This window comes from Elephantulus edwardii, unplaced genomic scaffold (genome assembly GCF_000299155.1).
Source record: "Elephantulus edwardii isolate Elephantulus edwardi_28Jun2011 unplaced genomic scaffold, EleEdw1.0 scaffold00102, whole genome shotgun sequence".
Lineage (NCBI taxonomy): Eukaryota > Metazoa > Chordata > Mammalia > Macroscelidea > Macroscelididae > Elephantulus > Elephantulus edwardii.
The window spans coordinates 11548080-11559530 of record NW_006399852.1 but is presented as its reverse complement, the minus strand read 5'-3'; the positions used below and the strand labels follow the sequence as shown (position 1 = coordinate 11559530).

Genomic DNA, 11451 nt, shown 5'->3' with positions numbered 1-11451 from the left:
TATTTATTTATTCTTTTTATGTGTGTACCATCAAATTGGATCTGACTGGTACAGGAGGCGATTGTTCCTCCTTCTTCAGCACAGCATCTGGTGGATTTGAACTGTACACCTCTGGGATTGCAGTGCAGTTTCCTGCCACTAGGCCACCAGAGCTCGCCTACTGTTAGATTTTTATTTGCCAGTTTTGACCTACAAAAATTCCAGTGCCCTGTGGCTCCACCTGGTATAGTGTATGATTACAACCATAATAAAATATATACATTCAGTTGTTCAGAATATACACATTAAAAATAAGTGATAAATGTGTTTGTTGATGTGTTTATATTTTTTAATTTTTATCTTCTAAATAGTATGAATTTTTATATAATTTTAGAACAAATATAAGGAAAATCTACACTGTCTTAAAATTTGAATATTGCTTCTTTCCACTTGAATGTTATGTTTCATAATGAATAATGAGCAGAACAAACAAAGAGAATCCAATTCTTACAATTTATTAATATTCATTATTCTTCTAGTTGAGCCTTTGTGAACTGTTTGGAAGGATAAAAGCCACCATACATGGCATTACAAGATTTCCTCACTTAAGCAATTTGCTCTTTTAGTGACTTCTTCATTATCTGTATCTCCCTTTACCACAGGTTTGTTTATCTTTATCTTCCACTGTGCCATGAAGGAGAACGTTCAGAAACAGTGGAGGCGACACCTCTGCTGTGGCAGATTTCGGTTGGCAGATAACTCAGGTAAAAGGCATGCTTCTTTGTGTGTGTGTCTGAGCATACTCTGAGACCTTAACCATAGATATGGCAGTCTGCTTCGAATAGTAGCTGTGTCTGGTTGAGTGGGAACCGACCCATAGCTGACCCTCCTGTGGGTTTTCAGAAGCAGTACGTTACACAGGAGGAGACTGCTCATCCTTCACCCACAGAGAAGCTGGGGCATTTGAACTGCATACCTTTGGGATTGCAGTACAGCTTCTTACCATTAGGTCACTAGAGCTCCCTAATGACAGGCTAGCTGTAAAGTTAGAGTCTATAAAAAATGCTCAGTTGAAGTCTTAGACTATTGGTACTAGAAGACAGCTAAGGATTTTGGACCTAACCTTCTTATTGTACAGAGGAGAAACAAGAATTTCAAATAGATTGAGTGATTTTTTTATGGTTCTGGGTCTGATCTTTAGAAGTTTTACTATATGAGAATCATGTTCATGTTTTTAATGTTTTGAGATCCTCAGTTACAATATTAGATAGAATCTGCATTACGAGATCAAGAGATCTTTTTTCTAAGTGTAAAATATGTTGTAGTTGTTGTTGTTATATGCTTAAAGAAAATTATTCTCTACTACTTAGTTCTTTCCTTAAGTCACAACCTTAAAAATACATAATAGCTATTTTTTCCACTATTAATACAGAATTTTAAACAGTTAAAGTAGAATTTTAAATATATATATGTTTATACACACACACACATATATTTATATATATATACATACGTATACACATACATACGTGTGTGTGTATATATATATATATATATATATATATATATATATGTGTGTGTGGTCAAAATAAGGAACATATTTCTTTCTTTGGTTTACTGTATTATTTGTCAATCTCTTCTCTGAACCTTTGCTAAGATATTAAAAATAAGTTCCAGGTCAGTTATAAAATATAGTGATGTGTTTACAAAGTAGAAAATGTTTCCATAAAACATATACATGGAACTGTGCCGTTTCTTTTAGATTGGAGTAAGACAGCCACCAATATCATCAAGAAAAGTTCTGATAATCTAGGAAAATCATTATCTTCGAGCTCTATTGGTTCCAGCTCAACCTACCTTACATCCAAATCTAAATCCAGCTCAACCACCTATTTCAAAAGGAACAGCCATACTGGTAAGTCATTCTTGCCACGGCGAACATGTTTTCTGTTCATGTTCACTGGAGAAAAGTGGCAGATCACGAAGTTTGCTAGATCACAATGCCCAGTCAAAGTCTTATTTAGTTCCAAGACTTTATCCTTTTAATATTTTAACTGTTTTGTTTCTTTTACAACCAAATATGGTTCAACTATAAATATCATTATAGTATTATTTGATACCTCCACCCTGCAAAAATTGTAATATAATGTTAAAATATATTTTTATCTTAAAAATACAGGGATAGAGTTACTGATTGTTCAGTCTAAGATGAATGATACTTGACATATTGGTATAGGAATAGGCCACATTGCATTTAAGACTTTGGTGTTATTTTTTAATTCATTACCAGAGAGTGTTTATTGGCAATTGCTCTTTAAATCACTGATTAAATATAAAAGAATATAGAGCTTAGTATTTAGAAGATGTACAGGTCCTTCAAAAGAGCCTTTATTTCTCTTGGGTTTTCTCATGTCATTTACAAGGGACCACATCTTCTGTAATGGAACATATGTGTGAATAATACAAACAAAAGCAGATTTTTTTTTCTTCACTTCTTGGTAGCCAGTGAATAGAGTGAAATGATGTAACCTTTTCATAACTGCATAGAGAAGTAATAGAATCACTACTTTAAGAGTTGAAATAAATTTCTAGAAGACCACTGCCTACATCTAACATGCAGCACTTTTCCTAACTAAAAATTCTCCAAAGAAAAATGGCAGTGAAAAAAAAAGAAAGTGTTTGACTGTTAAATATGAGCAAGGTGGATAATACAGAGAGGATTAATGTTTGCTGTTTTGAGACTGGAAAGTGAGGGAGTGTGCTGTGTAATGTATCTATAAATATTCCAGTTATAAATGCTTAAATTATAGATGGCTCACATGCACGTGTGAATTCTTTTTTTTTTAAATTTTATTTTATTTTATTACTTTTTGTGTGAGTGTACCGTCAAATCAGATCTGACTGGTACAGGAGGAGATTGTCCCTCCTTCCCCGGCAGAGCATCTGGTGGATTTGAACCGTGCGCCTCTGGGATTGTAGTTGCAGCTCCTTACCACTAGGCCACCAGAGCTCCCCTACGTGTGAATTCTTATGCACAGCCCGTATTGTACCACTCTCTGTTCCTTGCTATTGGAGCAGCTATTTTCTGGAGTTTGTGGTGGCTCTGTAAGGGCGAGTGGAAGAATAAATGTGAATATGTAGTGTTTGTTAATTCTGAAATTAATTAAGGAAGGAACTTATATTTGGAGCAGTTTAAGAGCGGGTCTTAGTTTCTTAGAATGAAAGGAATTTTTAGGAGTGGAGTGAAAGTTGTAAACTCCCTTAGAGAATAGGTACGTCTTTGATTCATGTCACTGACAGTTGTGCCTGAAATTAAGAAGTCTCCTGTAGGAGTGGCATCCATTTCCTAAACCAAATGCCTCTGGAAACACTATGAACTTTGAAAAATGACAATAATTATAGAAAGGCTTCAGGTATTTTGTTCATGGAGTCACTAGGAATCGCGCTCGACTCAGTGGCAATCAACTACAACCTGTGCTTAAGGATACTTAGTGTAAGGAAATGGATTATAAATGCATCATTATTGTCTACAGTAATCTAGATTATTCTACTTAATATGGTAGTTTTCTGGAACAAAAATATCAGTGTATTATCATGCCTTTCCCCTCATTTTATTTAATCAAACTTAAAATCAAATGCTCATTTCAACTCATTACCAATCAATTATGAACAGAGATTGTTTTTGTTAAGTGCCATCGAGTCTTAGATGACTCATAACAACCCTATGAACAAAAGACCTGAGCACTTGTATAACTTTCATCATTTCTCCACCTTCATAGAGTTTCCAGAGGTGAGCTATTTCAGAAGTGGATGCCACTCCTGCTTCCAAGCCTGTTATAATCAGGGAGCTCCACCAAACACTGTCCACCATGGGTAACAGTTATCTCATTTGACACATCAGTGTCACAGTGTTTAGCTTCACAGCAATCACGAATTACCTCTGTCCAGCAAATGGATTGACCAGTGTTATACCACTTAGAAGAATGTAGGGATCAAAAACAATTAAAACCAGGCCTGAGGGCTGCAGATCAAAATCACCTACCTTTGGCTTGGTAGCATAACTTTCTATCCACTAGGTCAACAGTGTTCTCTCTGTGTTGTAGTTGCTGTTGTTGTTAAGTGCTGTCAAGTCATAGACAACTCAGAGCAACCCAATGAATGAAAGACCAGAACACTTTTAGTGTTTCTCCATGTTCATAGAGTTTCCAGAGGCAAGTTATTTCTGAAGTGGATGACACTCCTGCTTCAAGCTTAGACAGGTTGAATTTGTTTTCCTGGTGGTACAAATGAGACTGAGACTAGCCAGCTTGATGAAATGCTGCTATTAAGTGAGGGAGAGAGGATAACAAGGTAGATAATTTGCAATGTGAGGTATTGGGAATTATTATTAAAAGATTGTCTAGAAGTTAAAAGAGGGGATGCAGAAATGTAAATGCCAGAGATAATCTTGCCTTTAAAGATATTTTTAAGTATATATATATTTTTTTCCTGTTTCCCATATAACACACACTTGGGATTACATGGATTCTTGTTAACTTGCTATATAAGTAAATAGCCAGCTATACGACTTGACTTCTGTTCTGGTTTTCAGTCATCAGCTATACAAGTGGCCTTCTGGTAAGAAACCAATTTACAGTGGGGCTTCTGGTATACCAGAAAGCACTCAGGGTGTGCACAATCACTTCATATAATCATAAATATCTAGTTGGTTTATTTCTTGGAATTGATCTAGATATTCATATGTTTATGGTGTAGATAATGTCTTCTAAGAGCATTCCTTCAACAAAAGTGCATCATCCAGGTAAACCTTCCATTAACTTTTTTGAATGCATGATTTTTTTTGCCAGGTTAATGAGAATATTTGCATGGATTAAGCTAAGACTTGCTGCGCCAGCAAAGTTGCTTGTTCTTTTTGATTCTTCTTGGCTAGCACAAAGGCGTCCTTGCCCTGAGCTGGGATTTCTGAAACTGCAAATGGCAGCGTGCTGTGGTGGCTCTTGGTCTGCATGGCATGTCTGCAAGCCTCTCCTTCTAGAAAATGTACCATGCTCTGCAGTTAGCGGGCCGCATGCTGTGTAAAATGCTGACGGAAAACTGTATTTGAGGGAAAGCTCCTTAAACAAAGACATGATACTCTTTACAACTGCTGTTATAGATTACTGAGAATATCATGGTACATTCATAGAAGTAATAAAAGAGAAATTGCCAATTACAAGCCTGCTTTTGGAGGAATTTTACCGCTTGAAATTTCAGCAAAGGTCAAATTATAGTTCATTTCGCTAGCCCCTGGTTTTCACTTTTCCAGCTATAATCAATATCGTTATTACTCATAACATTGTCGAAGGAGAATACAGGAAAAGCTATGCATATTGAAAGAAAGCCTTAGTCCAGACTTTTACTTTATTATCCTGTAAAGACTCATAAAATTCATATCTATGGAGCTGGACCAAATATGTTAGTATGCCCCTGGAAATTGTCTATTAATATGAGTGAATATATCCTTAAAGTGTCTCTGGGACTGTGTAGTTTAGGAAAAAACAAAATCCATACTATAAAACGTAATATACACTAAGAATGAGTGTTCATTGTTAAGTTTTGAGTCAACAGAAAATATTCTTCCAAGGAAAACCAATGGCTAGTGAATATATGAACTGAAAGAAAGCACAGAATTGATCAGCTTGCTGTGAGCCAAATGGGGATGGGACTTTCTATTCCGACTCCTTGAATGTCCTTATTAGCACTGGGACATAATCATTCTGCAGTGTTTCAGCCTCTCCATTATTTCCATGATTCATCTCTTCTGTTCCTTTCAGTGTGGGGAGAGAGTACTGTTCTCTATATTGTTGTTTTGCACTGTCAAGTTAGAACTGACCCATAGCTGACCCTCCAGCAGGTTTTCACTAAAGCACTAAATTGCATGGGAGGAAGTTGACCATCCTTCTGTGGAGCAGCTGCTGGATTCAAACTCCGTACCTTTGTGTCAGCAGCACAATTCCTTACTACTGATGGCCTAGTAGTAAGAAGCTGTTTTACCGACCCAAAGGCATAGGTTCAAACCTACCTGCTGGGAAAGGATGGGCACTGTCCTCCTGTGTGATTTACTGCCTCTGCATGGCGAGCTGTGGGTTGGTGATGACTTGACAGCACACAACAACAAGAAACTACCAGAGTTCTCAAATTAACTGTCTGAATTAGTACATAAATCAAAATAAGGTTTTATTTATATATTTATTTATATATATATAATATATTAAGTACTAGCTTCTCCCACCTAAGACAACTAAACAAATAGAATAGCTTCTAAAGATAAATGCAATGATGATGGCTTTAGCTAGTTAATGAATTTTTGATGTTTCATTACATACGAAGTCCAATTTACTCAAACTATATAAAGCCTTATTGGGCATTATAAGTTTGGAGCTATGTTTCCTTAAAGTAACATTAAATATTGGGTTTTCTACTTCTTCCAAATTAAATAGAGAGGAGAATTTGACTGTTGGGGGCAAAATTCTTTGGAGAGGGTCACCGTTTCTCTATAATTACTACAAAGTATCTGTTTAATCTTACGGTAGAATTTTCCTCCCCAGGTGTTGAGAGATAACAGAATGGCACATCTTTATGGAATATCTTAGGGAACATAAAAACAACCATATGTGTTTATGGATAAAAGAGCTTTAGTGAGCTTCAGAACACTATCAGAGGCAAAAGTGTTGAGGTATAGAAACAAATTTAGCTACATTGTACTGAAGGATCCCTTTTGACATAGTTTATGGGATGTGGAGCTTCTAACAGAAAGATTGGCAGTTTAAATCCATTAGCTCTTGTGAAGGAGAGAAATCGATAGGCTGTTCCCTCCCAGAAAAAATATTTAACTTCTGAAACCCAGTGGTGGGTTATTATGTGTGGGAACTGACGCCATGGCGGTGGGTTTTGTTTTGCTTTAAATGGCATAAAAAAAGAAAACTTAAGAACAGATCTTTCTAATTTTCAGGTCGTTATTCCAAAACCAAACCCATTGTTATCACATCAGTTCCAACTCGCTGGAATCGTATAGGATAGAGTAGACCTGCCCTGTAGGGCTTCCGAGCCTGTCAGTCTTTATGGAAACAGGCTGCTGCATCTTCACCCGAAGCTGGTGAGCTCAAACCACTAAGCTCATGGTTAGCAGTGGTTTGAACATTGTGTCACCCAGTGCCTTAGTTCGTTGGTGTGTGGTTGTTATGGACAATGTTTTGAGTTGGAAGCAACTCATATTGACGTTGGTGCAAGGTTTCCGAGGCTATAAATCACACAGGAGAGATTTCCCATCTTTCTTCTGAGGAGCAGCTAGCGGATTCGAACTGCCTGTCTTTTACCCACTAGGTTACCATTGTTGTCTAAAGATACATTAATGCTATATTTTTATCATTTGATAAGCTGTAGGGAAACATTTCCAAATGAGGCTTTTCTGTTTATTTTGTTCATTTCCCCCAAAATCCTTTAAATTTTGTTTTAATCAGTGTTTTTTAGTATGAAAATGAGGCATAACTGAAGTTGAGAAGGCGGTGCAGTGAATTCCTCTGCCTCTCAGATGCTTTTAAGCCTGGCTTCCCTTCTCTGCATGGTTTTGGAAACACATCTCAGACGCCCTGCTCTTTCTTCAAGAAATACTTGAACGTGTTTTCATTCCTTTGTTCGTTAGTCATCACTTCTTCTTTTAAGCCATTTTCCACATACATCATAAGTTTTCTGACTTTTTAAAAAAATGTATTGCCTCTGAAAAAATGTCAGTTACAGTAACAGTTTTTTAAAAATTCCAGTGTATATTACTTGGAGCAAGATTTCCATCCAGTGAATATTGGAAATGCATTTTGATGGTGACAACAGGACACTTTAGTGGTTCACATAAGCAGCTGAAGAAAGGATCTAAGCTGCTTCTCTTCTGTGCACCTCTTTAAAAGACCGTGAAAGTGTTCCAGATGGCGGCCATAGGCTTATCACCAGCTCACCTTGCAATCTGACTTGTCGTCTCTGTCTCCTTCCTTGCAGACAGTACATCTCTGGAGAAGTCCTCATCAAAACTGACCCCTGCTGATGGAGAACAGACATCAATCATCCCGGTGCACCAGGTTATTGACAAGGTCAAGGGTTATTGCAGTACCCACTCAGATAACTTCTATAAAAATATCATCATGTCAGACACCTTCAGCCACAGCACAAAGTTTTAATGTTTTTCATCAAAAGAAAGGGAACTGCATACTGCCCTAGTTAGAAAACGGAATACTGGAAAGACAGCATGTGTAATAAAATGAACCCCCTGAAAAAGGAACTAGTCTGTAGAAACATAGAGGAAGGCCTGTAGCAAAAACACAGTGGGCAGATAGAAATGTGCTATTACCTCGGTAACTGCATTGCAGTGAGAAATTTTTTTGAGAAGGGTTTCATGAAAGAATTCACCTACTGTGTGTATTTCTGCTTTGGAATAATATCTATCTCACCATCTCACAATATTTGTAGGAGCAGAAACATGCCAGAGTAGATACAAGAAATGTGGACTTTGAAGACATTTGAATAATTAAATCAGATTAATCAGAATTTAGAGGGAATCATTAAAATCAAAACACAGCAGAGGTTAAGGTTAAGACTAACCCCGGTTTAGAATACGTTCAACTCTCACCCGACAGCTAGGTTTGGATGTAGTTCTGTTCTCCTCTCTTTCTTTAAAATAAGAAGCACACTAATATTTATAACTATAGTGGATTTCCAATATCTACGCTGGTTTCTTTTAATAAAGCAGCATTTTCTCTTTTTCAATGAAATGTCAGTGTCACATAGAAAAAAGAATGTGTGATGTCTGACCCAAATATGTAAAAAAGATTGGGGTTTTTTGTTGGTTTGTTTAATTTTTATTTTTAGTTTTCTTCTTTTGGTCATACCAAATGTTAAATATTCTGAACCATAGCATGCTTCAGAAAGAAACTTTGCCCAGAATCTCGAATAGTTAAAATAGGCTATGTAAATTTTTAATCATTCACCTACCTTGTTTATGCCTTAAAGATACCCAACACGCCAGACTTAAGAATCATCTTTAGTTGCAATTTAACCCTGTATTTTGAGTCAAGTTTAGTGTTGATGTTGATGTTCCATCAATGGGACCTTCCCACTACCTGTTTAAGAATGGATTTGTTCTACTTCTGCTTTAGTTCCTTTAAAAGATATTGAGCGCGCAGGCTCAGGGAAGAAGAGAATGTCTGTCATTCCCTGCCCCATTCTAGAGACATAGTCATTGAGGTCATAAAGCCCTGCTCTGCTTAAAACATTTCCAATCCCACAAACAGAAGCCTTTGCTTTCCCCTTTGAATAGTTATGTCCCAAGGACTCTTTAAATGGAGACATATTAGTGATTTTCTTAAACAAGAGAAGTTTGTAAGTATGTGGGTCTACAATTACTATTCTGAAAATGAATTGCGGATAAATCCTCCAAATAAAGAGCCTGAGCAGGTCTGTTATGATACAGGGTGTGTTATTTATGGATTAATTCTGCTGCAGACAAGCTAGGCATAATATTACGCAGCTTACTTAACTCTCTGACTCTCCTGAGTAGTGTATATGCTTACTAGTGAATGCATAGGAGCCTCCGTTTTAACTTTTCTAAAATGACTGAGTTGGCTGCAATTTCTGAGAACCCGTCTCCACAGAAGCAGCCCGTTGACTCTGGGAAGCATCAGGTTTAGGAGATAGCAACACAAGGGATAAGAAAAGAGATGGTTTGGCCAGTCTGCTTAAAGGAGAGACCAGGGCTGAGCTCCTTGCAGGCCGTTCCCTTTGCACAGAAAGCTCACTGGATGAACAGAGCATCCACGCTGGTTAGCAAGTCAAGCGGGTCGTCTCATGTTCCCTTCATGGAGCTCTTTGCCATTCACGGAGAGATGAAGAGATGATGTGGTGGTGAGTCTTTATTATCATTCTGTTTTAGCTGTGGGACACCATCACGAGGAACAAGAGCTTTTCCCAGCTAGACTTTCCTGGGGGAGAGGTACAGGAAGTGGAAGAGTTAAGCATAAAGTCTCTAGATTCTCTAGAGTAGTGCCAAATCCTTCTCTGTAGACGTATAGTAACAAGCTGCTTATTCTGGCAGAGCTTACATATAGATGAAAATTAACTTTAAATATCCACTAAATATACATAGACTTACCCCAGACCTTAGAGATAACTTGATAGAATTTCGATAGCTTTCTACTGTGAGATCTATGCCCAGAGTGCTTACATAGTTAACAGTAATTACGGCATAACATAAAAAATGGCTTTGCTTTTGGTTTCTAATCACATTCAGTCAGATCTAGAAAAACTTTTTTTTTTCCATATTTAACAATGTCAGTTAAAATTTAGACATTTTTCAGTAGCCACATGAGGAAAATCGAAAGATCAGCTGAGTAGAAATATTTGCAAATGTTTGTAAAGCATCACCAAATTTTATACTCAATTCCAAACACCCAATTCTTGCCTGCATTTAGAACAAGAATTTAATAGGGAGCCAACATTTAGTTTAATGTAGTTTTAAGATTAATATTAATTCAGAGACTTTTTCATGTATTGTTCTTTTTTTGGAAAAAAAAAAACCAAACAAAAACCCCCAAAACAAAAACTGTGTTGTGTTAGAATCTTAGTCCAGGATCTTAAGCTACTTTTTTGTTTTTTTCGTTACCATGGCTTGGTAATACTTTGTCCAATGGTGTTGTAGACTATCTTTTGTACATATTTATTTATTTGTGCCTGTAAGTGTCACCTTGTTTCATATCAAAGCTTTGTTATCTCCTGACTTTGTTACTTTAATTAACTTTCTTTTGAAGAGACTGTATATATTTTTCTAAGTCCTTTGTGAGAGTTTTCTGTAGCAGTATCTTTGAACAGGATGAATAAGAATGACTGTGAGTGCAAGTTAGGATTAGTAGTAAGACGCTACTATCGCTGATTTGCCATTTAACTTAAATGGAAAATGGTTTTTGAATAAATACTTATGTTGTTCATGCTCCAAATTATGAAATTATTTTATGAGTAAATGCTTTTATTTCTGACACTCCTGAAATGTTTTTATTCCAATAGGAAAACATTATTTCACAACTGGAAAATAATCTGCCCCCAATTAAGTCAGTGACATGAGATGCTTTTGCCAAAACACTGGGAATAAATATATTACGAAGATTCGGTTCACCGGGGATTAATGTATTTTGAGGTTTTTGGATTTTCTTAGTGTGACTGATGCGCAGCCAAACTCTGTGACAGATTAAAAGGAAGGCAGCCTTCTATTTTGGTAAATCTTTAGTGTCCCAAAATGAGAATCAAATTAGTAATATTATGTAAAAATTAGGACCCAAGATATTTCTCCACTCTCCCTAATTACTGTAGCTATTTTCATTGTCAGAGTCTTGACAGTGGTGGTGTTTAGCTGAATTCATCTGTATGATCAGAAGAGAACATATACACCCCTTTGCT

General features: G+C 36.7%; 1 protein-coding gene across 2 annotated transcripts in view; it reads left to right on the top strand.

Moving 5' to 3' along the window:
* Window positions 1-8215, top strand: part of GPR126 (G protein-coupled receptor 126) — a 187460-nt gene extending 179245 nt beyond the window's left edge. For both annotated transcript variants that reach the window (XM_006891668.1, XM_006891667.1), the window contains 3 exons: window positions 642-743; window positions 1742-1894; window positions 8008-8215. In XM_006891668.1, coding sequence (XP_006891730.1) covers window positions 642-743; window positions 1742-1894; window positions 8008-8186 — 434 coding nt within the window. In that variant the 3' untranslated portion in view covers window positions 8187-8215. The remainder of the gene's footprint in view (window positions 1-641; window positions 744-1741; window positions 1895-8007) is intronic.
* Window positions 8216-11451: the final 3236 nt, after the last annotated feature.